Source organism: Halichoerus grypus, chromosome 11 (assembly GCF_964656455.1).
Source record: "Halichoerus grypus chromosome 11, mHalGry1.hap1.1, whole genome shotgun sequence".
In the NCBI taxonomy this organism is placed as follows: Eukaryota; Metazoa; Chordata; class Mammalia; order Carnivora; family Phocidae; genus Halichoerus; species Halichoerus grypus.
Window position 1 is genome coordinate 92,714,570 of NC_135722.1, and position 26,899 is coordinate 92,741,468.

The 26,899-nt window shown below is 44.9% G+C and overlaps 2 protein-coding genes across 6 annotated transcripts; both read left to right on the plus strand.

Annotated features, from left to right (window-relative positions):
• The first annotated feature begins 702 nt into the window (after positions 1-702).
• OR6X1 (olfactory receptor family 6 subfamily X member 1) lies at positions 703-1,619 on the plus strand. Its single transcript, XM_036081698.1, is given in 4 exon segments — positions 703-808; positions 811-861; positions 864-910; positions 912-1,619. Coding segments are annotated over 4 exon segments (912 nt in total).
• Positions 1,620-8,857: 7,238 nt separating this feature from the next.
• On the plus strand, positions 8,858-25,805 carry ZNF202 (zinc finger protein 202). Of its 5 annotated transcripts, XM_078058828.1 has the most exons (9): positions 8,858-8,983; positions 10,293-10,409; positions 19,179-19,255; positions 19,456-19,960; positions 20,659-20,869; positions 21,220-21,308; positions 22,228-22,357; positions 22,887-23,006; positions 23,540-25,805. In XM_078058828.1, exons 4-9 carry the CDS (start codon positions 19,559-19,561, stop codon positions 24,532-24,534), a joined length of 1,947 nt encoding a protein of 648 aa, XP_077914954.1. In that variant the 5' UTR covers positions 8,858-8,983; positions 10,293-10,409; positions 19,179-19,255; positions 19,456-19,558; the 3' UTR covers positions 24,535-25,805. The 5 variants fall into 5 exon arrangements, with proteins under 5 accessions (XP_077914954.1, XP_035937620.1, XP_035937622.1 ...); XM_036081727.2 differs by lacking the exon at positions 19,179-19,255; XM_036081731.2 differs by lacking the exons at positions 8,858-8,983; positions 10,293-10,409 and adding an exon at positions 13,694-15,991.
• The last annotated feature ends 1,094 nt before the right edge of the window (positions 25,806-26,899 follow it).

Sequence of the window (26,899 nt, forward strand, 5' to 3'; positions counted from 1 at the left end):
AATTCAGCTGGTCTTGGCATTTTAAATTAAAGCTTAGTACATTTTCCTACTTGCTTAGCAATTTTATTCATTTCATTTGAATGTTTTTTAGTCTCCTTTGTTATGAGTCTGAATTAGAATTTGGAAGTGGATTCTTGAGAAAAACATCTGTTCTATTATCTAAGTTAGTATTTCACCGCTAATATATAACAGCAATGATTTTTACTTGTATAAATACACCCAGAGAGATGTGGGGGGGGTTGTAAAATCAGCTTTCTTAAACATATTTGTAATATAAATCAAGAATTTCTTTTATTGGAGTATAAAAGGGGAGTGTGGATTATTTCTTATGAACCCACAGCTCAGTTGATGTAGACATACCATTGTATACACTTTAAAAAATCATATGGATTATTGACAGTTAAACCATGTTGCAGTGATCATTCTCATAGCTGTATATGGATGGAAAAGTACTTTTCCACTCATCAAGTGTACTTAGTACCTTCAAAGTCCATTAAAAGATGGTTTAGCTGGCAAAAGGACAAGCCCAATCCTGAGTAACGAAGGAGTGCTGAGGGTGTATATGTGTATGCGAAGGAGGGGGAGTGCCCTGAAGGACCTTAAATAGACTCAGAATCCTCCTTTTTTTGTGTCCAACCTGTATTTGAGCATGAGATTTGAAGAAGCTACTTTCTTGCTTGTCTTTCTAGGGTATCAAGGGACATGAGGACTGGCATGACAATCACAGAGTTCATCCTCCTAGGCTTTCCTGATATCCAAGGACTACAGATCCCTCTCTTTATAGTCATCTTTTTCATCTACATATTAACCTTGCAGGCAATGGGCTCATAATTGCCATTGTCTGGGCAGAGCCCAAGCTACAAAACCAATGTACTTCTTCCTCTGCAACTTGTCCTTCTTAGAGATCTGGTAACACCACCACAGTCATCCCCAAACTGTTGGAAACTTTTGTGGTGGCAAGAACAGCTATCTGCATCCCCTGCTGCCTATTGCAGGCCTTCTTCCACTTTTTCCTGGGCACCACTGAGCTCTTTATCCTCACCATCATGTCTTTTGACCGTTACCTGGCCATCTGCAAGCCCCTTCGCTACCCCACCATTATGACCAGCAACCTCTGCCTGCGACTTGCCCTCAGTTCCTGGGTGGTAGGCTTTACCATTGTCTTTGGTCAGATGCTGCTGCTCATCCAGGTGCCCTTCTGTGGCAACAATGTCATCAATCATTTCTACTGTGATGTTGGTCCCATTTTGAAAGCAGCCTGTGCAGACACAAGCATTCCGGAGCTCCTGGTGATCCCAGGGTCACTCCTCTTCACAATGATTTCTTATATCTATATCCTGCCCACGATCCTACAGATTCCTTCAGCCACTGGCCGACAGAAGACTTTCTCTACCTGTGCCTCTCACCTGACAGTAGTCTCCCTGCTCTATGGTGCTATTTTGTTCATGTACCTGAGATCCACAACACACTCTTCCTTTAAGATTAATAAGGTGGTGTCAGTGCTAAATGCTATCCTCACACCTCTTCTGAATCCCTTCATTTATACAATTAGAAACAAGAAGGTGAAAGCAGCCCTAAGGAAGACAATGGCTTGTCCAAAGACTCATCGTCCACAGTAAAACATGCAACACATCAAAATGAACTTAAGGCAGATACAAAAATTAAATGTGAAAGAGGACTGTGGAGAAGGTAAAGATGTAAAAGCAAACTATGATGGTTAAAGTCTCCTATAAGAATTTGTTATGTATAAATGAATCAGTCCTTCAAAAGAAATGAACTCATTCTCCAACAAGGAAATCCCAGAATACCTTCAGATGCATCAAGTAGAAACCGCAAAAGTCAAGGACAACTGTCAGTAGCCTTAAAAAGAAATGTAAGGAATCCTGTCTCCCTCTTTGTTTATAATAACTCTTCTTGCCTCATTTCCTTGTCAATGGCATAAAACATCCCACGCATTTTCTCAGTACTTAGTTTCTTCACAGTATAAGTCCTCTGTAGGCTCCTAATCAATTCTAATGGGTCTTTCAAAAATGTTTTAAATAAACCAAGTTTTTGTTTGATAATGTGGGACTTTCATTTGAATAGAATACAAATGTCTACATACACCTAAACGTGTTTATTCCCAGATAATACCAAAACTTGAGGACATCATGTGAAAATTTCTATATTGGATTTAGCCAGTTCCTATGCTTCACTCTAGGTAGGCCAGGTGCGTAGGAAACAAAAAGTCTGAGAACCAGTGAACTATGAAGGTTTTCTTGCTGGAAAACTCAACCCCAAGGTTACATTAAGGACAGGGCTTGAATGTAAGGTTATCATGTAATGTCCTTCAAGGCAATGACAAACCTATTCATTTAACCATGTTCTCAGGCAAGACATTTGGCAGAAAAAGTTTTTTACAGAATGATGATGCAGGTGAGTCAGTTTGTAAAAATGAGTGTTATATGTGCCCTCTTCCACAGCAAAAAAAAGTCTATCATTAAAAGTCCATTAAACTGTGATTTTTTTTAAAAAAGGATTATTGCAATCCTTTTTTTTACTTTTTATTGTTATGTTAATCACCATACATTACATCATTAGTTTTTGATGTAGTGTTCCATGATTCATTGTTTGTGCATAACACCCAGGGCTCCATGCAGAACGTGCCCTCTTTAATACCCATCACCAGGCTAACCCATCCTCCCACCCCCCTCCCCTCTAGAACCCTCAGTTTGTTTTTCACAGTCCATCGTCTCTCATGGTTCGTCTCCCCCTCCGATTTCCCCACTTCGTTCTTCCCCTCCTACTATCTTCTTTTTTTTTCTTAACATCCTTTTTATTTTTATTTTTTTTATTTTTTTATTTATTGAGAGAGAGAGAGAGAGAGCATGAGAGAGAGGAGGGTCAGAGGGAGAAGCAGACTCCCTGCCGAGCAAGGAGCCTGATGCGGGACTCGATCCCGGGACTCCAGGATCATGACCTGAGCCGAAGGCAGTCGCTTAACCAACTGAGCCACCCAGGCGCCCCTCTTAACATCCTTTTTAATATTGAATTGAAAATTGCAAAAGCAAAACAAAGTGTAATGAGGTGAAAATGTTATTATCTCAACTGTCCGATCTGATCTTATCTTAGAGAGGAGCTGTCTTGGGGCCAGGCAGGTGAAATTGGTCATTTGAAGGCAGAAGGAGAGAGAGCTTAAGGATGAATATTATCAAGAGCCCTATCATCAAAAGAATGGTTTAAATTGCCCTGAATGAGAAAATCTGGGTAGTATCTAAGTGCTCCTCAGAGGGGAAAATGGCACAAAAAGTAAAGAGAGGAGAAATGAGCCAAAAAGATGAATGTAGCAGAAAAGTCTGTGGGAAGAAGCCAGTGGAAATTCTCCAAAGTTGGGGAACCTACAGAGCATTTTAAAGGTGGAGATGCCTATCCTCAATTTGAGGCCACATTTCTATGCTGTTCAACTGTCTTGCCCTTGAACCTTTAGTAAAGTCTCCTACATTACCAAATAAATATCTGAACAGTCTGTGTATGTCACACACACTCACGTATGTGTATGTTGTGCATGTAATTCAAGGAAGAACTGAGTTTCTTGTCTGGAATGATGTGGTTTGGATTTGAGACAGCCCATAGAAAAGCTCACAGCAACGGCCACAGAATATGCAGAAATTTTAGGAAGAACTTCAGACTTTCATTGGCTTGGGCATGGATCCAGCTAACCTATATCTAGGGGAATTGAGACACTTGGGTTATATTATTACTTAAAAACATTTTTAAAATCTGCTTTCAAGTTTCACCAATATTAGTTTCCCTGGGCCTAGCCTATTGCCTTAAGAGTTACCTGTTTGAAAAAAAAAAAAAAAAAAAAAGAGTTACCTGTTTGATAGCAGACCGAGGGTAACATAAAACACCTTGACAGATCTTATAAAGGAGAGAACAAATATGAGAGTACCACCTGAGTCCAATTCATGAAAATCAAAACAGACACGATTTATTCATGCATTTTTCATATTTTATTGATGTATTGGTATCATGTCCCAAGCAATGTGCCAGGTACTGATTCTGTTGAAAAAAACATTTTTGTGTAGTCTGCCAGAAAATCAGTGCTATGGGTTGGAAATGCCAGAGTTGGAGAAGCCTATCCAACAAAGATGTTCCAACACCTGAACATCAAGAATGAAATGGGTTACAAGACTTCTAGGCAGCCCTGCCTTAGATCCTCACCAACATGGTCCCTCCAAAGTCACCAGGGAGTATGTTGTCTACCTCCAGTGTCTACAGGAGCCAGAGTGTGTTTTGAGGAAAAAGAGCCCTGGCCACAGAGAAAACATGGCAGAGCTTGACTTTACATTGCTCTTTGTTTCTTAGGGCTCTAGAACCCAAATATCTTCCCCAAATGTACATACCCCAGCTTTCTCCAAGAGAATAAGAAATTACACAAGAACTCATCCAAACAATATAATAAACAACCTCTTACTCAGATCCCTGGATAGTAATTATTTTTCTACTACTGATAACTCTAATGACAAGGTGGAGCTCATGCATACAGCTGAGTCAAATCCTTGACAATGAGCTCTTGAGTTAATTTGTTCCTGAAAAATGTACACATTTAAGTAAAGCGGTTGTTTCCATGATGTGTTCCAAGAATACATTAGTTATTAAAAACAGGGTTCAAGTATTCAAATCGGGGGACATAGAGTTAGACAAGGTTAAGCAGGTTCCTTCACTACTCAATTTCTCAGAATCTTTAACACTATGTTGAAAAAAAATTTCTAACTCCCAAGCTTATGCATATAAAACTGCCTGTTATATCATCTTGGTTTTATTAAGAACTGTGCCTACTATTAGTGATGTAAACCAGAGCAATGACCGTTTCAAAAGGAGACTTTACAATCCTCTCCTCAACCAATCAAATGGTGGCCTCTTGTTCCTGCCTTATTTGGGCAAAACTTCCTTTCCTTATCCACGATCTAGCCCTTCCCTTGTAACTCAGAAAGACCAAAGTCACTTTTGAGTGATACAGCTCTCCTTTACCTGTCAAGTAATAAATTCAGCTTTACTTTTTCAGTTCTAATAATCTTCACATGCATTAGAAACTCCCAAGAGGAAGATAGAGAATATGCCTTTCCCAAGCTTACCCAGCTACAGAGCACTTTTCTCAATGTGCCTTAGACTAAAGCTTTCCTGTCATCTTCCTTAAGGTGCATCCAAAGTCATCTCTGTTTTTATCAGGCTCTTATAATTCCATGATATTCATAAATGACCAATCAACTTGGAGACAAAATTTTTAACTCCAATACAAGAAAAGCTAAATAGACAAAGAATTGGAAATGATTACATATTTACCTAAGCATTAGTGCCTGAGCAAGTGGCTCACCACCACTTTGAATTACATATTCTCCTTGCAAGTTTAAATGAGTCCAATTATAAAAATGCCATTTACACATGACTCTTCCAGAACCATCCACTTCCTGTACCTGGTATTCAGCTCGTCTCAGACTGAACAACTAAAAGAGTAGAATGACACACACTTTCAGATCAGCCCACTCCACTAATTACTCCTGCCATTTCTTTAATTTTTCGAAAATAGTCTCTCTCTTCCAAGTGCAGAAGCAACCATTTTCCTAATAATTAGTTCTTTGGTCTTCATCAAATACTGTTTAAAAACAACAACAACAACAACAACAACAACAATCTAATGCCCCCATCTCCACACTATGGCTTTAGTCCAAGCACTTGACCTACAATAATAACTTTGTAAGTCACCTTTCCCAATCTACTCTTGGACCCCTTCATTCTCTTCTGTGGCCAGAAAGATCTTATAAAAATCTCTATCTAATCATGTCACTTGATTAAAATCCTGCAATGGCTTCCCATTAACTGTAACAGATAATGCTTAATTTAGTCTATAAGACATTTGGTCTATCGGATCTGATCCCTGTTCACAATACCAGGTCCATCTCATATATTTCTCTATTGCTCTCTGGTCTAGACACACTATCCTCTCAGTTTCTCCAATACCCTAAGCTCCTTTCCACTTCAGGACCCTTGCATACACACTATTACTTCAAATATTCTTTCTTACCCCACTTCCCACTCCCACCCCCAATCTCAGCCTGCCCACTCATCCTTCAGAACTCTGCTCAAAGCTTACTACTCAAGAAAGTTTCCCCTAACCACCTCTCTACCAGCACCATCACCTGGAGTTAGGACCACCAGTCATAAGCTCTTGTAATAGGTTGTACTTCTCCTTTGTAGAACCTACCACAATCATAAATAATTTATTCAAATATGTTTCTTCCCTCCCAAACACACACATCCACATGAAAGTTAGCTCCATGAGGACAGGTTGTTCTCCACTGTATTCCATATACTACCACAGTGTCCGGCAATAGTAGTTACTCAATAAATAAATCCCACTGACGAATGAAGGACCAGATAACTGGACGGACAGAAAATCAGTCACATCCCATACAGATTGTAATCTCTGTAGTTCTGTTATGTAAATATCCCACACACTGTGTTTTAAAAGTATAAATGAATTACCATAGGCTATATTAGATTAGAATCCCCAATTTATACCAATCACAAAAGTAAATTCAAATTCATAAAAAGGAAAGCAAAAAAGTAGTAAAAGAAAATATAGGATGAAGCCCTGATGATTTTGGTGTGGAAAAAAATGTTCTGGAATAAGACATGAAATTCAAAGCCACTGAGAAAAACAGTGTATCAAATTTATCCAATTTGAAACTTTTTTTTAAATAAAGACTTTGAGTCCTGTTCTTTATTTTTTTTTTCTCAAAGATTTTCTTCATTTATTTATTTGACATAGAGAGAGACAGCAAGAGAGGGAACACAAGCAAGGGGAGTGTGAGAGGGAGAAGCAGGTTTCCCGCTGAGCAGGGAGCCCAATGCAGGGCCCATCCCAGGACCCCGGGATCATGCCCCAAGCCGAAGGCAGATGCCCAACGGCTGAGCCACCCAGGCGCCCCCAATTTGAAACTTTAAGACCATAAACAAGTTAGAATGTAAGCTATAAAGTCGAAGAAAGCATTTGCAACATACATATTAAATGATTACTACAAGAATATATAACATTTAACAAGAATAAGAAAAAAATCCAATTGAGAAATAGGCAAACTCATAGGAAAACTACAAGTTACCAATAAACATACAAAGATTGTTCATTTTCATTCTTAATCCTGGAAAAGGTAAAATAATGAAACATCAATTTTTACCCATTTTACAAGTTGTTTTGAGAGAGAGTGAGAGAGAGAACGAGCGGGGGGGGGGAATCAGGGGGGCAGAGGGAGAGGGGGAGGGGAATCTTAAGCAGGCTCCCTGCTCAGTGCAAGTCAGTCAGGGCTCAATCCCAGGACCCTGAGATCATGACCCAGGCCAAAACCAAGAGTCGAATGCTTAACCAAATGAGCCACCCAGGCATTCCTCACTTTACAAGGTTAGCAACATAAAATAGTGGCATGAATATGGGGGGAAAACATTCTCATATACAGCTGTTAAGATCATAAATTGGTGCAGTCTCTGGGGAGATAATTTGGTAGTATTGATTGAATGTATACAACCTATGACCCAGCAACATTTTTTCTTTGTCCCAGAGTAACATTTGCATGTATGCATGAAGAAGATGTTTATTATAGCATTGTTTGTGAGAGTAACAATTATAAACAACACATATTACCCATAGGGAAATGGCTAGTCACATAATGGAATGTTATGCAAAAAGCAGAAGGAATAAGGGAGATCTGTATGTACTATGAACAGGTCTCCAAGGCCCAATACTAGGAGAAAATAGCAAATCAAGGAATCCAACATGAACCCACACATATATGCATATGCACACAAAATAATATTATATGATTTCTATGAATATATATGTATATTGTATGTAAAAGTATAGAAAAGGTAAGGTAAACACGTAAGAATAAACGTTTGGTGAGATAGATGAGGAAGCCAGGATTAGTAAAAGGTCATTAACTTTATCTGCAATGTTTAGAAAAACATTTATGTATCATTTATGAACTTAATATTTGAAAATATTAAATGAAATCTATAATGAGAACATCTGGCACACAGTAGACCTTCACGAACCGTATATTCCTGCCCCTCCATCAAAAGTAACGAGTACCTTGGCTTCAAACACAATAGACTGATCCCAGCAATGTGTCCTATTAAAATGAAACGTGTAAGACATAGTTGGGGGGAGAGAAGGCCCTCCCATGGCACGTGGAGAGGGGTGACTTAGGGGGTTCAAGGGACAGGGAGAATAAAAAGGAAAATAGGAGAGATCACTGACTGAGACAAACTGAACAAATGAGATCAGGGAGGTCAGTCTTAACGAAACACAAAGACATGCTCCAAGGAAAACCGAAGAGAACAGGATACCATAACTATTCTCTTACTAAGCTCCTACTACGTTCCAAGGAGTTCGCATGCAATGTATCCCTTAGCTCTCAGAGCAAGGGTATTATTACACCCATTTTAGAAGAGCACACTGAACTCTAGAGGGGTAGAGGGGTTTGCCTGAGGCCCCACAACTGCTGGTGAATGCAAGAGCCAAACCCCAAACGGCTCTCCTTGCTACCCCGCTTCGCGGACAATCAAGAAAAACAAGTAGAGTTACAGACTCCAAAATCAAAGCAGAGATCAAAAGCGGTGAAACAGGTGTGTGAGTAAACTGAAGGCCCCGGGTTGCAGGAGGGGCGGGCGGAAGCGGTATGGCCTGAGGCTTTCCGCGCTGGGTCCCCGCGGCGATCAGAGCCTCCACCCGCGCGGAGCGCACAGAGACCAAACCTCCCGCTGCCTAGAGCGGCTCCAGCGCCGCGAGGAGGCGGGGCGAAGCCCAGCTTCCGGTTCCGGGCGCAAAGGCCCCACGTGTTCCGACCCGCCAGGCCCCGCGCGGCTCGGATCCGGCGGCGCTGCTACGGCCGGGAGTGGGTGGGGGAGAAGCCGGGGCAGGGGAGGAGCTGCCGGAGCTGCCGGAGCCGTGAGTGCTGAGGGGCTGGGCCGGGCCGGGCCGGGCCGGATCGCGTTGAGCCGGGCAGGGCGGGGAAGAGGGGGAGAGGTCTGAGACCCCGCCCCCCCAGATCGTGGGGAAATCTCACTGTCCTGGAAGAAGGGGCGGCGGCGGTGTAGTGAGGGGGTCTGGGCGTTGTGGTCCCCGGGGCTCCTGGTGGCCGGAGCTCGAACCTCTGGGGACGTAGATGGCGCTCCGGGCTTCTTTCGGTGCAGCCACCGCCCTCCGCCCCCTCCTGAGGCCTGTAGAAACGCAGTTAGTTCGTACCTCCCATTGCTTCCGCGCCAAGTGGCCCCCCGGCACCGAGGGAGGAGTGGTCTAGGCCCCTTTATTTCCCCTAGCTTTTTCTCACCCGGTCTTTCAGATTGTTCAAGAGCTACCCCCCGCTCCCCCCCATCCTCCGCAGGCTCCCGGCCCAGACAAGCCCCATCTCTCTCCACCACCAACCCCCACCCCCCCACATACAGATACAGTCACCCGTGATCTTATCACCCTTGGATACCGTCTGGCCTGTGGCTTTTCAGCTGCCACTGTGACCGACCCCACGCTTCCCCTCAAGCTAGTAGGTTCTGTCTCCACTTGCAACTTCCCTCCCCCCCCAACCCCTCACAGCCAGTTTTGGCACTTCTGAACACCACCGTTACCCACAGCAGGAGTATATAGGCCTCTGCTGCTTGTCTGGTTTGACCAGAAGTTTGTTAGTTTGTATGCCATGGATATTCTGTGTTCTCTCAGGGGTCAGCCCAATTTTTATTTTTCTGGCATTGGAGATTCTTGTCTCCCAGGCGCTTTGATTTCCCTGTCTGCCTTGGTCCCTGTACTGACCACCCCAAAGGTGGGCTCCTAGGCCTAGCTGTTCTTTGACCACCTTGGTCCTGGAGAGCACTGTCACATTCAGGCTCTCACTCGGAGGTTAGGGTGAGAACCGTTGCTTTTTCTCTGTCCACACACTGCAGGTGACACCCAGGGCAGCCTGACTCAGGAGCCACAGAAAGCTCGTGGAGTCCCCCTTCCCTTCTCCCAGCTTCTCTTCCAAGTCACCCCCTGGGCCTTGATCCAGAAAGCCACTTCAGAAAGGTTGTGAGGAAGCCATTGGGAGGCATGTTGGTGGGAAGTATGTGACAACCAAGCAGTTAGGGTTTGTGGCCATTCGTCTTGGGTAACTTTCTGCTGATAGAGTCTAGTATAAGAGGGTGGGCAGGGTTGGTGGGAGGAAGGGGATTTTTCCTCTTAGGACCAAATACCTGGGATTCATAATCTTTCCCCCTTTTTCCTCCAGCTGTACCCCTTTTGCACTCTTTTAAATACTATATTGCAGTAGACAGTCATTTCAAGGGCACAGCAAGGTTTACTACGATGTGAGGGACTCTTGGGCATTACAAACTATACAGATGAGGTAAGTTACAGGTTTACATTTTTTTCCAGTTAATTTGCACAGGCATAAAACAGTCCTAGACTCTTTTGACTTTTGCAAACCTTCCTGTAAATTTGGCCAGCACTGGAAAAGTTGGATGCTTTCTGCTTGAACCTCAAGTTTACTTTCTTTGCCTTAGGTACTGGCTCTCAAACTTATCATGCTTCTCAAGCACCTGAAGGGAGGGCTTGTGGAAGAGATTGCTGGGCCCACCCCCAGAGTTTCTGATAATAGGTCTGGGCCCCGGGCTTGAAAGTCTGCACATTTCTGACAAGTTTTTAGATGCTTGCGCTGCTGGTTTGGGTTTCTCACACTGAGAACCACTGCCTTTGGCCAGTTTCCTTCACATAAACGGTGCAGTGGTTTGGGGGATCAAAAGACCTGTGTGTGTACTTCTGTGTTAGAAACTAGTAATATGATCTTGTATGGATAATTTAACCACTTAGGTCTGAGTTCTTTCGTTTTTAAAATTAAGAAAGCGTACTTAAAAAAAAAAAACAAACCTCCAAATCGTAGTGATCTTATGCCAAGTGGAAGATGAAATATTGATGAATTTTCCCCTTGATTTTCTTAATTCTCTTGATAGGAGCTTCCGTTTTGACCATATAGCTTATATCCATATTTAGGTTTTTGCTACAAATTGCTAGTATATGTTAAAGTTCCTGCTACTTAACTGCTTATTAAATTCTTTAAGGTCAGAGCCAGTGCTTTTTTCTTCTTTCTCCGCCTGGACCTTGGTTTGTGTGGCACACACAATTGATGCTCAGTAGATATTTGTAGAATGAATAATCATATCCCCTGCTCTCTTTTCCCTTTGAGGAAGTCTTTCTCCACTAGTCCTGTGCCACATTGTAAAGCAGTATATGGCTGTGCCACCGGATTCTCCCAGGCGATTGGGATAAATGCCAATGCCAAATTCCTATAACTGTCCCTGTGAGAGATTTATTACCAAAGCCGTGGCACCCACTGATTCTGAATTTTAGTGCATCCGTATCCAACTTGGAGTAAGAGAAATAGCTTAATAAAATTCAACACGTTTTACTGAGCGTCTTTTCTACCAAGCATCTGACAAAGTGTTAGGCACTTAGAATATAAAAATGAATAAAGAGGTCCTTGCCATCCTGGGATGCCTTCTACTCTTTGTACCGTGATTTTTTTTTTTTTTAAGATTTTATTTATTTGACAGAGAAGGAACACAAGCAGGGGGAATGGGAGAGGGAGAAGCAGGCTTCCCGCGGAGCAGGGAGCCCGACGCAGGGCTCGATCCCGGGACTCCAGGATCATGACCTGAGCCGAAGGCAGACGCTTAACGACTGAGCCCCCCAGGCGGCCCTCTTTGTACCATGATTTAATCTGCAGTGGAGACTGCTGCTCCTCTGATTCCTCTGGTCCCATAGGCATGGGTCCCATCTTTTATCATCTCATCATAAGCGAGGGAGCCTCGGGCAATGCCAGAAGGAAGTCATCTAGACACAAAGCAAAGAGTATTTTGGCAATATCAGTTATAAAACAAGCCATAATACATGACTCTTGAATTGACTGTTCTGAATTATCCCTGTTTACTCCTCAGGTCAGTCTCTAGTTATAAAATATATTATCCTGTTGTTTTTCGCTAAATAATGGTTCCTCTGACTGTCCATATGATTGGCATTGACCATGTTCATCGTAGTAATGAATTAGGTACAGCTAGTTTAACTCTGCCTGCCACATGAAAGCTGCCACCGTCATCAGGGTGGGTGTCAGGTTTGAAGGGTGCCCTTTTCCCACTTCAGATTCATTTGTGATGTTCTGTTTTAAACTGAGGGGTATAGATTGACCTGCTTTATTTAAGCCATTGACCACCTCTAGGTCACCCTTAAGGTTTAAAAGCCTAGCTTCATGTTGAACGTTAACCAATATCATCAGGATGGCCAGATACTCAATTCTGGACTTGAAAATCTGTCTGTGGCCTCTAGCCCATCTGAAGTCTTGAGTAAATGCCTGTCACCATCTTAGGCTAATACATCATGGCCTAGGTATTCAATAAAGAAGCACTGTATCCTTGTTCCTCTCGAAGCCCCTCTATCACCATCAAAAAGCAAGATGGTTTCTCAAAAGATGATCCAGCTCTCTGCCTTTAGGTGGAAAGTCATTCCCAGTTCCCAGATGACACATCTTGAGAAGGTAGAACACAGATCACCTACTTCCAAAGGCAGAACTACCAACATCCAGCACTGCCTCCTGGGCCTGTGATACACACCTAGAAAAACATTAATTAAAAATAAAGTGAATTGTGGGGTGCCTGGGTGGCTCAGTCGTTAAGCGTCTGCCTTCGGCTCAGGTCATGATCCCAGGGTCCTGGGATCGAGCCCCGCATCAGGCTCCCTGCTCCGCAGGAAGCCTGCTTCTCCCTCTCCCACTCCCCCTGCTTGTGTTCCCTCTCTGGCTGTCTTTCTCTCTGTCAAATAAATAAAACCTTTAAAAAAAAAATAATAAAGTGAATTGTTAACGGTTTTTATAGTTTATTTCACATTATTTGTGTTTACATTTACTCCCAATGACATTTTTATACCCACTTTATACCTTGATCCTAACCACAGAGTCTGCAGAATTTCAGGGCAAAAGATATTCGTGTCTTGGCTTTCCCTTGATTTCCCTGTACCACCCACCCACCGCCACTACTTATTTAGCCTCTGGGTTTATTTCTTCCTGTCTTCCCCCTCACTCCGACTTACCCTGTTTCTTTGAATCCTATTGTAATAAGCTTCGAGCCACTTCTCCCCTTGCTACTCAGATATTTTATGCTGAATCTAATGAAGGAAAGATGTAAATGGCAAAAAAATTTTTTTTAAGATTTTGTTTATTTATTTGACAGAGAGTGAGAGCACACAAGCAGGGGGAACAGCAGACAGGGAGAGAGAGAAGCAGGCTCCCCGCTGAGCAGGGAGCCCGATGCGGGGCTCGATCCCAGAACCCCGGGATCATGACCTGAGCCAAAGGCAGACGCTTAACCAGCTGAGCCACCCAGGCGCCCCGACAAAAATATTTTAAAGAAATAGTTTTTAGGGCGCCTGGGTGGCTCAGTCGTTAAGCGTCTGCCTTTGGCTCGGGTCATGATCCCAGGGTCCTGGGATTGAGCCCTGCATCGGGCTCCCTGCTCCGCAGGAAGCCTGCTTCTCCCTCTCCCACTCCCCCTGCTTGTGTTCCTGCTCTCGCTGTCTCTCTCTCCCTGTCATATAAATAAATAAAATCTTAAAAAAATAAAAGTTTTTAAACATGGTTTGAAGCATACTAATCATGATTTGTTAGAAGGCCAAAAGTCAGCGAATGCCTTCCCTTTCATTTCTCCAGCCTTCTGGGTTAAGTTTTCAAGGGACTTAGTAGGTATACTAACTGGGCTTGCCCCAGATTGCCTCTTCCCAGTTCGAGGGAGGAGACAGGACTGCAACCATGGTAAGGAGAAGCGCCACTGATAGGACTTGGGCAGGAGAACTTGGCTGGAAGGTTCCATCCCATCTGTGTTCCAAGGCTCTTAATCTTAGCTGATAAGTCTTTCAAAGCAAGGACTCTTCTTTCAGTTTAACACTTTACTTTTGATATAACAGTAAACAGGCCAAGATTTTTCCTGTGCATTTAAAATTTTTTGGAATGACGATGAATGAAATAAAGGACTGTTTGCCTGTTTATCATTTAAATCTTGCCTTCTTCCCAAAAGGATTTAAAGCACTTTGAAGGAAAGAGAACAAAATCTATTGAGCATCTACTCTGTACTGGGCTCTCTGCTGCAGTGATTCTATACGTTACTTCATTTACTCCTTAAAACAACCATGGGAGGGAGGTAGTGTAGCCACATTTTGAAAATGAGACCAAGACAGGGAGTGTCCCGTGGCCAGTAAATGAGGAGAGGGATTCAAACTCAGGGCTCCAAAGCCCTGAACCATTATGTGGAAAGCATGGATGAACACTTGTATACAGGATAATTAACCATAAAAGATCATCTTTCCAGTAGAAGGATCATACCAGATAATCTTTAGTTTTAAAGAAGAAGACAGCGGGACCTCTGGGTAACAGACTGATTTCGTCTCAGAATCGTGAGATCAAGCCCCGTGTTGGGCTCCATGCTGAGTGTGGAGCCTGCTTGAGAGTCTCTCTTTCCCTCCTCCTCTACCCCTTCCCATCCTTTCTCTCTTCCCTCTCCCTCTCTAAAAAAGAAGAATACAGCATTAGAACAGGGCAGTTAACAATTTTTATTAGTTGATTTCTATTCTAGAACAATGAGAAGAGCAGTTGGAAGGTTTGGTTAACCCCAGAGAACAGACCTACCTAGATTTCCAGGTTATGGGGCAGCATTAGGGTAAAAAATAAAATTGGGGGCAGGAAGGGAAATAGGTATCTGCTAAACATAATCATTTGAACCTCTCTGATCACTACTGAAGATTATTTGCCAGTAAATAGATCAGTCTCTCTCTACTGGGTAGATACTATATGACCACAAACCTTGTCATTTAGGATCCAGAAAGCTCTCCCCAAGTAGTCATATTTTAAGGTAGAGAACCATATATCCTTTTAATGCCTGCAGTTTTCTGTTCTTGTCAATAGAATGCAGTTTCGGCCTTCACTGGCATGTGACACATTCAGATAAGGGTCAGAGGTAGTTGGACCAAAGACCGGAGAAAGCTCTTACCTTTTCCACATCTCCCCAGTCCTGCTCCATACATCCTAGAAACACTTACTCAAAGAGACTAGGTCATGGAGTGCACCCATCCCTAGGCTTCTGAAGCTTTTCTGCAGACATTGTTTCAGAGCCTTCTGGAACCAAGTCTTTTTCTCTTCCTGGCCTGGGTTCAGTCTCTCTATATAGTCCTCTTCAGTTTTATCTCTCATTGTGGAACCCTTCCAAGGACAGACACTGAGGGAAGGTATTAGAATGCCAAGGGCAACAAATTGCAGGCAGACTTGGCAGTGTAGCATATCCCAGGAACCTAGAATGAAACAACGTCCGTTTTCTGTTTCTAATACTTGACATTTGCACAGCACATTTTAGTTCATAAGCTCACAGAGCTCAGCTAATCCTGTGAGTTAGGAGAGTAGTTCTCTGCAGAGGGCTTTCCCCTTTACAAGGGCTCTTGTGTGTGTTATGTCATGGAACCCTTAGAGCTGCTCCAGTTACTTGAGGGTGTGGGGCTAGGACACACATCCTTGGATACCTAACCCAGTTTTCTTCACTGCACCGCCTGCCTCCGGTTCCTTCCCATCCCTCGCCCCACCAGGGACTCCTCTTCTGCCCTTCATCGCGCTATTGCTGATCTGTTTGCCTTCATCTCTTCCTGAGCTGCCAAAGTAAATCCAAAACAAGCAATGGAAACCTCAATTGATGATTTCTTTTTCTTTTCTTTTTTTTTTTTAAAGATTTTATTTTTATTTATTTGACAGAGAGACAGCCAGAGAGGGAACACAAGCAGGGGGAGCAGGAGAGGGAGAAGCAAGCTTCCTGCAGAGCAGAGAGCCTGATGCGGGGCTCGATCCCAGGACCCTGGGATCATGACCTGAGCTGAAGGCAGACACTTAACGACTGAGCTACCCAGGTGCCCCTCAATTGATGATTTCTGAAGCAGATTTAGAAACAGCAGGTTTTATGTGGGCCAGCATTAGGGTAAAACTGTTCCTTTGTCTTTGGAGAGCAAGAGCAGGAATGCTTCTGTCAATGCAGACTTTATAGACTCCATAGTAGACAATCTCTGGTAGCCAGTCCTCCGTGGAAACAAGGAGAGCTTCTAGTCTGCTTTCCTGGGCATGGGTTCTCAGACTTTGAAGATGATTGAGATCCCTTCATTAAGCCAAAAGACTCTTTATCGATTCTGTCTTCTCTCAGAACTCCCAAAGAAAACAGTCTCACTGAAGATAGGCATAACATTTTAAAAACCACAAACCGTGTAGGAAACAGACCACCATGGGGTAGAGACTGCAGATTGAGTAGGTGGGACAATTACCACATAAAGACCGAGAAATGAGGGAACTCTGTAAAGCAGACTATGAAAGTAGGTAGTGGATATTTGAGGCTACTGGAAGAGAAATAAGAGCATGAATGAATGAAAAGGCATTTGAGATACAGTTAATAAAAATAAATAATAGGGTCATTGAAATTAAACTCAGTTTGATGGGCAGCATCTAATTAGACCCAGCTCTTAAGAGCGGATCGTTAACCTTGAAGGTAGATCTGAGGCTGAGGTAATGAGGCCCCAAAAGACTGAAAAATGAAGAACCCTTCAGGTTGCATGTGGAGAGGGGTCTGGAGGGGGCAGGACTGGGAAGACTAGGGGTGACTTGAACAAAGTCATTCATTCAACATACAAGTGTCCGTTACATACCAGTGTGGTGTAGGAGACGGTCATGTTTTTAAAAGGTCCTACTGATACCTTTCAGTGGTTCATAATGGCTCAACCAGGGGAATGGAAGTGGAGATGAGATGGATGAATTGGAAAGACATTTAGAAGGAAGGATTAACAAGATCAGTGAATAAAAAAGAGTGTAGAAACAATGGAGGGAAAGATGGATTCTTCCTGATAAAAAAGAGGAAGAAAACTTTAGTTTATTCATTTAAATTCCCTTACTGTGCACTTTATTATGCATGTTGGAAACTTGAAGGTGTTTCATAGGAAGCTTAACGAGTGGCTGTATCGCGGTATCCCAGGATCGATACCACAGACGTGGTGATAGAGGTGTGCCCACGTGGCTGCAGAAGCACAGTGATTTCTCACCATTTTAAGGGTAAGGGGAACGGGATCAAAGAAAACATCTCAGAAAACATGAAGTCTGAGCTGTCTTAGAAGTAAAGTTTCACCTAATGAAGGGTAAAGACTCAGAAGGAACAACATGTTCTGAAGCCAAAGAGATGGGATTTGTGTGTGCTTCACAGGGATACGCAGTGTGTGTGTGTCCGCGCGTGCGCGCGCGCTGCGTGTGTTCAGAAGGATTGAAGAGGAGGGCGAAAGGAAAGTCTGCCTAATCTATAATACTTAGGAGTTTGTTTTTCACTTACAGGACCAAGGAATGGTTGAGGATCTTAAATAGGGAAGGGACATGATCACATTTGCCAAGAGTGCCGGTCACTCTTGTGATACTGTTCTTGGTAACTTGAAGGTAACAAACCTGGAGGCAGGTGGCTCAGGATTGGAGGCAGTTGGAGTAATCCAGACAAGAACTGATAAGGAGCTAGGGTGTAAATCATAGGAATGAAGAAGAGGGGGCCATGTGAAGAAATGGAACACACCGTGCAGCATTGGAGGTGGGGGGTGGGAACATTGCATTTAGAAGGAACAGCCTTCCTACAGGCATGGTGTCCTGAAAAGACACCCCCTTTCGATTGGAAGATCAGCAATGCACCCATGATAGCTCCATGATAACCCAGCAAAGGGGAGGATATGAGGCTTGAAAAATCAACTGAGGGCTGATGGTGAAGAGCTTCATGTGCCATGCCAAGGATGTTATAGCTGATCTTACTAACAGAAGTATTTTTATTTTTATTTTTTTTAAAGATTTTATTTATTTATTTGAGAGAGAGAATGAGATAGAGAGAGCATGAGAGGGGGGAGGGTCAGAGGGAGAAGCAGGCTCCCTGTTCAGCAGGGAGCCCGATGTGGGACTCGATCCTGGGACTCCAGGATCATGACCTGAGCTGAAGGCAGTCGCTTAACCAACTGAGCCACCCAGGCGCCCTAACAGAAGTATTTTTAAATGCTGAGCGGTGCAGTTGGGACTATAATTTAGAAAGATAGTTAACATTGGGTTGCCATTGCTCTTCTGAGCACTTGACAGAGGGTGATATGTTTAATCCTCATAGTCCCGCTGTTAGATGGATACCATCCTTACCTCCATGCCACAGATGGGGAAACAGGCATAGGGAGCATAGGAACTTAACTCTGGCCTCACACCTACTAAACGGTACAGCCCAGATTTAACCCCTGACACCAGACTCACTCCTTACCTTACACGCCCTAGGTGTTCCTCCACCATCACACGCATCAGGACCACATGCAGCATTTCTAAAGATAGAGTTGCCTACATTGACTAAATCCCAAGTATCCACAAGAGTGTTGAGCGATACTTATTTTGCAAAAGCTTCGCCATAATTATGCTGCCCTTTACTCATGGTCGAGTACGCAGGGATCCCAGTTAGGAAGTTAGGTCAATAGTCCAGGCGAGAGCTGAAGGCCCAAACTAAAGCGGTCTGTGGCAAAGAGGAGGAAAGAGATTTAGAGGCTTACGAGGTAGAATTGGTTTAATGGACTGTAAGCAATGGGAAAGAATCAGAATTGAGTCTAAAGATTACAAAGTTGAGTGTTTACTTAGCTAGTGATGATCTCAGCCAAGACAGGATCCTGGGAAGAGGGGTGGATTTGGGAGTCAGCAGAATGAGTTCAGTTTTGAACACTTGGGTTTGAGGGTCTGGAGGTCTTCCCATTAAGATATCTTAATAAGCGGAAGGTTGCTCTTAGGGGTGCCTGTGCGCCTGCCGCTGTATAAGGGGCTTTCCTGACTGTTACCTCACACAATTTGCCCCTCAAATCTCTGAGAGTCCCCATTTTACAGAGGAATTCATATTGAGTTTAATTCAGTTTGAATGAGCCTTTATAAAGGCTTCCCCATCTGCTTCAGCCTGGCGGATGCGTCTCTTCTCCTGGTGTGTGTGTAAACGTGTGTGTGACGTGGTCAGTACCACGTGTTCTAGCAGGCCATGAGCAGCGTCCGTGGTCCTCTCCATTCTCCTTGCAGGTTCACAGGGTTCTTGAAGAAGAGATGCAGTTTTTTTCTGTTTCTCTATGGGGTGTGAACCTGGCCAAGGACAAGGGGTAAGAGAACATACTTGAGGCATAGATCATCCGATTTCAGCCAAATCTATTTATAGCTGATGGTTGTGGAGATTGAGGGCAGGGGATTTAATAGTGTAAGGAAGTGTTATGTGTGCGGGATTATGAGTGAACTCAGAACTATTTTCCCTGTGTATAATCTCATGCTTATACTGATGTTTGTCTCTACTTCTCTGCCCCAGGTCCCTTGGGAGAAACTCCTTGAGGTGCCCAGGCTGAGACTGGGGGCTAATGACAGTGTGAGCTCTAGATGGTGTGAGACCCCTCCCCCCCGAGAGCCAAACAATGGCTACAGCCTTGGAACCAGAGGACCAGGATCTTTGGGAAGAAGAGGGAATTCTGATGGTGAAATTGGAAGATGATTTCACCTGTAGGCCAGAGTCTGTCTTACAGAGAGATGACCCTGTGCTCGAGACCTCACACCAGAACTTTCGGCGCTTTCGCTACCAGGAAGCCGCAAGCCCTCGAGAAGCTCTCATTCGACTGCGAGAACTTTGTCATCAGTGGCTGAGGCCAGAAAGGCGGACAAAGGAGCAGATCCTAGAGCTGCTTGTGCTGGAACAGTTCCTTACCGTCCTGCCTGGAGAACTGCAGAGCTGGGTGCGGGGCCAACGGCCAGAGAGTGGCGAGGAGGCGGTGACGCTGGTGGAGGGTTTGCAGAAACAACCCAGGAGACCAAGGCGGTGGGTGAGGAGGGGGAGTCCTGATCTATGTGATGTGGAGGGGGACTATTTGTTTGCTGGAAGGATGGATTTGGGGGTAGGGCATACAGGGCCCCCATCATTTACCCTTTAAAACTAATTGGCTGTGCTTTCAAGTTGCACCTAGATCCATAAGGGGCAGAGGTGTGTGTTTGCGTGTGTTTGTGTGAGTGAGTGAGTGTGACTTTCTGGTTTTTGAAACACCTGCCTAGGGACCATCTTAGGGATCTCAGCACTCAAGGGTCATATGGTTTTGGTTTTCCTTTCTTTGGCTGTCGAACCTCCAGTTCCTGGGGAGGCCAATTTTGTGACTTCCTCAAAAGTTCTAGACTCTCAGTCACTCCCCCTCCCCCAGGACCATAAGACAGGGAAGCAAAAACAACAAGGAGAGAGCTACAGGTGGGAGAGGTAGAGATGGGAAGGATGGGTGTCTTAGAGCCCTGGGTGACAGGGGCAGGGTTGAGGGGAGTAAGGAAGCTGTGCAGTATCCAAACGTCCCTGCCTTGTCCTGGTGAGGATAACCTGCAACAACTCTTGCGTGCCCCAATGGAACCGGAGATTCCCCTCCTCATCTGGGACTCTTTGGGAGTGTTTCTGTTGGCAGGTTCTCCGAAAATAAGCCCTGATGTCAACCGAGACTTTCCTCTTGACTCCATGCTGACTGGAAATTGGAATTATTCCCAGGTGACTGTCCATGTTCATGGCCAGGAAGTCCTGTCAGAGGAGACGGTGCATCCGGAAGCAGAGCCCGAGTCACCTAGTGAGCTGCAGAACCCTGTGCAGACCTCGACTCCCGAGGCGTCCCGTGAGGAGACCATACAGAGCCCCGATCTGGGGCCACCAGAAGAGCAGAGCCTGTGCCATGAATTGGAGTTCCAGCCCCTGCAGGAGAGCGGTGGGAAGCCTCAGCAGAAGCGGGGCATTGTGACGGGCAGAGCGTGGGAAGGGGGATATTTCCCCTCTACTAAGGAGGCTAGGTGTGGAGCATAGTGGGAATAAATCACAGAATCCAGGATGTTGAGAGGAGACAGTACTAGCTAGAGTCCCCCAGAAACTGGGCCGAGCTTTATCCGTGGTTGTTCTCTTGGCATTTCAGTAGTGTTCCAGATGGTGGCATTGGGATGATTTGAGCTGCCCTTGGGCCAGTTTCCTGATTCCTACCAAAGAGCATGAGAGCCACTCGGCTGTTGGCCACTTACATGGGCACACTGCATATTGCTGATCTCCGCATTCTTTTCGTCGTAGAGGTTCCAGTGTCCCAGGACCCAGAGCTTCCTGAAGAGAGGAACACTGGAAACCCAGAGATGGTTGCCCTTCTTACTGCTCTTTCACAGGTGTGCTCTAGTTTCCCTCTGTGCCTCAGAGAATTTGAAGAACCATCAGGCATTAGCTGTATACTGAACGGGTCAGACAGGACACAAATTTGCAGCCTCCTTTCGCCAACTTAAGTTCTCAGTTCTAGACGTGTCCGCAGCAGGAGTTGAATCGAATGGGATGAATTATCATAGTCTCAGTTGGATCTGCAGGCTCCAGAGCCTCTTTATTTGCCACTGCCCAGAGAGAGGAACTAACAAAATAGGATTATTTTAGAACTCTCCAGTCAACCTGGAAGTTGCTGAAGGAAGGCTTGTTTCTTGGTTTTTTTAGGAGTAAACTTGATAGTCATTTGTAAGAATGGCTGACTGCTGCAGAAATGATTTCTGAAATTGTGTGGTGTCCTCTTGCAAGGACTGCACTCAGTCAGGCCACGACTCATAGGAATCCCTTAAAATAGGGCCCGAAAACTAAGCTAGAGGCTGGAGAGAAAAGGAAAAGAAGCATCTGTGGTTTCAGATTGTAGTCTAGCTGCAGCAAAAGGGCCTGTGTGTGCTCTGCCGGCCGTGTAGATGATGGGGGTCCCTGGAGAAGGTCAGTTAGGGAGAGCTTTCCAGAAAAGGTGAATTTTTGCAGAAATGTAGGTGGCATTAAGGCATCAAATAGGGAGTTAATTAGGACTTTTAAGACTTTTCTTGTATGTTAACCCATATGCTCAAGAAGAAGAGCAGAGGCTTGCCCTGAGAGAAAGCAGTGGGACCGGGGGGCCCAGAGGAGGAAATAGGAAGTTGGGGAGCAGCAGCCGAGGGTACCACAGATTTCCCGAAGGGAGCCCGGAGTCCTGTGTTCCTTTTGTCTCCGGGCGTAACCTTCATTCCAGGAACTAAGTGGGCGGCTCCAGGAAGCGCCCCTTTTTAACTGAAGCCTGTGTCGTTTCAGGGATTGGTAACTTTCAAGGACGTGGCTGTGTGCTTCTCCCAGGACCAGTGGAGCGATCTGGATCCCGCACAGAAAGAGTTCTATGGAGAATATGTCTTGGAAGAAGACTGTGGAATTGTGGTCTCTTTGTGTAAGGAATTTCAAGTGTTTCTAGGGTGTTCTGAGCACAGAGGTCTTTCTCCTGTTGGAAATTGTGGGGGTCTTAGATCTTAGACTGTATGCACCATGCTTCTCTTACGCCTGCCCCCCACAGTGAGATTGAAGGATGAGCTATAAGCAAGACGATATCCTTCCAAGTTAAAGGGAAGAGGAAATGCTTAGAAAGTGGTTGGAAGCTTCTAATAAGAGAATAAAATTATAATATATAGCTTTAGTATATTTGAGGTAGTGTGTGTGTTTTGAAACAAGCAGTAGAAGTTGATCTGCTTACTTGAATACGGGGAAAGAGGGAGCATTAGCGGTCCTAGATTATCGAGTCGCAGACAAAGGGCATGAAATATGCAGGATTTGGTGAGAGGTGCTCAAGCTAAAAAGACCAGATTGGATCCACTGACTGGGCTGTCCATTTGTTCTGCAGTCTACCCAACGGCAAAGATCTGCTCTTAACACAGGGAATTGCTGAACCAATCGTAATGTCCCGCTTTCCCTCTCTTGAGCAGCATTTCCAATCCCCAGACTAGATGAGATCTCCCACGTTAGAGAGGAAGAGCCTTTGGTCCCAGATATCCCAGAGCCTCAAGAGCCTCAAGAGCCAGAAATCCTGAGTTTTACCTACACAGGTGAGGAACGACAAAAGGCATCTCCCCCACAGAGCTGGCACTTCCCCTCTCCCTCTGGGGTGCCCCTCTCATTGGTTCTTCTAACCTGTTGGCCATCACCCCTGTCTCCCTCTGAATGCCAAATTCTTCTGTCCTCATCCTCCTCTTTCCCCTCCCATCATTCGTGTGAGGGATATGTAATGTAAGATGGTGAAAGAGAAAAAATGGGAACTTTGGAATGCAGCTGTAGTCATATATGAAGCAGGTCACTTAAACTCTTGGTCCTCAGTGTCCACATTTGTGAAATGAGGATAATAATCTTTGTCCCCACCAAGGCTTGTCGACAGCATGAGATAACATATAAGAAAGTGCCTGGCACATGACAGAAATCAGTTGACCAGTTATTTCCTTCTTTCCCAGCCTCTGCAGTTATGAAATACGGGCTTCTCTCTGTGTGGTCTTGCCTTCCCAAGACAGTTTAAAAATCCCGCCATTGTGTGGAAGGCATCATCCCCTCTATAATTTCCCCTGTTCTCCTCTCACCCTCTCTACAGGAGATAGGAGTGAAGATGAAGAAGAGTATCTTGAGCAGGAAGATCTAAGTTTGGAAGATCTACACAGATCTATTTTGGGAGATCCAGAAATCCACCAGACCCCAGACTGGGAAATAGTCTTTGAGGATGATCCAAATAGACTTAACGAAAGAAGATTTGGTACAAATATTTCTCAAGTTAATAGTTTATCGAATCTTCGGGAAACCATGCCTATCCACCCCTTGTTAGGGAGACACCATGACTGTCCTGTATGTGGGAAAAGTTTCACTTGTAACTCCCACCTTGTTAGACACCTAAGAACTCACACAGGAGAGAAACCCTATAAATGTATGGAGTGTGGAAAAAGTTACACGCGCAGCTCGCATCTTGCCAGGCACCAGAAGGTTCACAAAATGGGCACTGCTTATAAATTTCCCCTAAACCGGAAGAATTTGGATGAGACCTCCTCTCTGGTCCAGGCTGAGAGAACTCCACCTGTTGAGAAACCCTATAGATGTGACGATTGTGGAAAACACTTCCGCTGGACCTCAGACCTTGTCCGGCATCAGAGGACACACACAGGAGAAAAACCCTTCTTCTGTACTATTTGTGGCAAAAGCTTCAGCCAGAAGTCTGTGCTCACAACACACCAAAGAATCCACCTCGGAGGCAAACCCTACCTGTGTGGAGAGTGTGGGGAGGACTTCAGCGACCACAGGCGGTATCTGGCACACCGGAAGACGCACGCCGCTGAGGAGCTGTATCTCTGTAGCGAGTGCGGGCGGTGCTTCAGCCACAGCGCGGCGTTTGCCAAGCACCTGCGAGGACACGCCTCAGTGAGGCCCTGCCGGTGCAACGAATGTGGGAAAAGCTTCAGTCGGAGGGACCACCTTGTCAGGCACCAGAGAACCCACACTGGCGAGAAGCCGTTCACGTGCCCCACCTGTGGAAAGAGCTTCAGCAGGGGCTATCACTTAATCAGGCATCAGAGGACCCACTCAGAAAAGACCTCCTAGCTAGCTTCCCGTGTGAGGCGGTCTGCATTCAGCCCTCACCCGGGGACGGGCGAGGAGATGCCCCTTGTCAGCTCGGGAAGACCTTTTCCAGGGAGTCTCCCTGACTTGCCCAGATCTACATCACCTCTTCCCACAGCTAAATAAAATCCCCCTGGCAGAACCTCTCAACCTTCTTCTACACCTTGAGGAGATTTTTTTGCCCAAAGTACAACCTGGGTGGAGGCTTCTCCTTGACTGGAGTGTTCCTGCCTCTACCTCATGGGTGTGAAGGAGGAGATTTAGAAGACTTCCGAGGTTGTGGTTATTATATTTTGCCCAAAATAGGCTGTCGCGTATCCTAAAGACTGCTTCACAGCCTCAAGTATAAAGTTGCCCAGGACAGCCCTTTAGGTATGGTGAGGGACCGGCCTCTAGGATTCTGTCTTTACTGGGCTCAAATCTTAAAGCACACAGCCCTGAACTCAAGGCCGGAGATTTGCATCCTCATGGCTCTGCCACACACTCACGGGATAACTACAGATCTCTCACTGGTTCACTTCTTCACCATGCACTTTCCTTTGATCCTGGGGAGAGATGGGAGAAGTGTCTGATGGGGGAAAACCTCGAGGCTGTTTCCCATGGACCTTGTCAGGCTGCTCCCTTATCCATTGCCAAAATACCAGGTGCCAGACCCTGCTAGAAAGGAGGACCTAGTCAGAAGCCTCTTTCCTTGTGGGGTGCTTTCCTGTTAGAATACTCCTGCCCACCCTTCTTAGTGTTCTACCAGCCTCTTGGTTTTGCCCCTAGCACTTCTGCAAAAGTGAGACGCAACAGTTGGGTGCTGGGGGAGTCAGTTAAAGCATAATTAAACCATGATGAAATCATTTACATTCCCACACGTGTACAAGCCCACCCCTCCTGCCCTCTTCACATGGGTTTGTGAGGGGATTTTGGAACCATGTCAGCTTACATAGGTACTATAGTAATTACAGAGTCATGATTGACTGGGTCACTTCCTTTATGTGAAGAACACGAGAAGACCTGAGACCAAATTATGGAGCAAAATTTTTAAAAGCTGTTGCTGCTGGCTAAGGCCATCAAGACTATACTGACACCCAGCCCCTGTCATCCCCGCCTTGGTTCTCTGATATCAGGGAAAATTATGAACCCCAGCACCTGGGACCCTGAAGAATTTACCAGGAGTAAATGGCTTTCATGTAATTGCGTTGTTTGCTTTTTCTTATGTGATCTCATTTTTATGTAATTAAGAACTAAATAGTATTATCTCATGACCTGATAGTAGGATCTCTGTTGCCTGATAAAGGTTCCTTGGAGATGAGGTTGAATAATTACAAACCTCACCTGCTCTGCTTGTGGGAGTGGCAAGGACTGGATGAGCGTCCTCCATAAGTGGAGCACAGGGTATGGGATTAAAGCATGAGAAGGGAGATTGTCTTCTGTGCATGGTTTCTTCAGCTGTTTCTCAGTCCATTATGTGCCAGTGTGTACAGAGAAAATGGGCGGGATAACAAGGCCTCAGCCCTACCAGCTCAACAAGGCAATTCTCATTTTGGTCAGTGATGATACTCCAGTTGACCAGTTTGGCTTTGATACCAGTCAGTCATTGTCCTGGAGATACACACATATGGAATAAATAAATGTAACACCGGCAGCCACGTTCCCTGGTTTCTGGAACTTTCCATTTTACTCACTTCCCAAGGCTTCAGGTTCCAGATAGTTCTGAACGTCATACATACAAAGACATCAGAGAGTACAAAGTAGTTTTCCATGAGGCCGGTCATGGTTAGCAGAGCCAAAGCGAATAGATGGCATACTGAGGTAAGATCTATGCCTGTGGTTTGCAGAAGACACTCCCAATGGACAGACATTTCTGAACCCTAGATCTGAAGTCGAAGCATATTTGTGCTGGGTGAAATACAGCCTCAAGAGATCATTTTTCCTAGCTCGTACCAGTTATGGGAGCTGATACAATTCTGGAGGTAACAGAGCAAATTTGTTCTAACAGAACAGTGACTTTATTCACTGATTTACCTGGTTAGTGCAGTAAGTGAGAAACTGTCAAGAGAATTGTACATGAGGAAAAGTGAGAGACTGGTCCAGTTTGTTGGAACATCAAATAGTTCTTTTATTCCCGATCCCCCAGCAAAGTTTCATATGCTGACACTAAATCTCTGCTTGCTTATAAAATACTTTATTTTCTGAGGTTCATGGAGGGGCATACTGTCTTCTAAACCTGAGCATGAGCAGAACTGAGGTTTGCAGCAGAAGGGCCTATGCAAGAACCTGCAGTGAGCAAGAGACTACAGCTGAACGGGCAGGTGCTGGGCCACAGGTTACCCATAAGGGGTTCCCTGTAGGATTTTGT

Excerpts from the sequence above, each read along its gene's own strand:
- ZNF202 (XM_078058828.1), top strand. The coding sequence starts at position 19,559 with ATGGCTACAGCCTTGGAACCAGAGGACCAGGATCTTTGGGAAGAAGAG. Across the intron at positions 20,870-21,219 it reads CCAGCCCCTGCAGGAGAGCG|AGGTTCCAGTGTCCCAGGAC; the intron begins GTGGGAAGCCTC and ends TTTTCGTCGTAG. Across the intron at positions 21,309-22,227 it reads TTCTTACTGCTCTTTCACAG|GGATTGGTAACTTTCAAGGA; the intron begins GTGTGCTCTAGT and ends GTGTCGTTTCAG.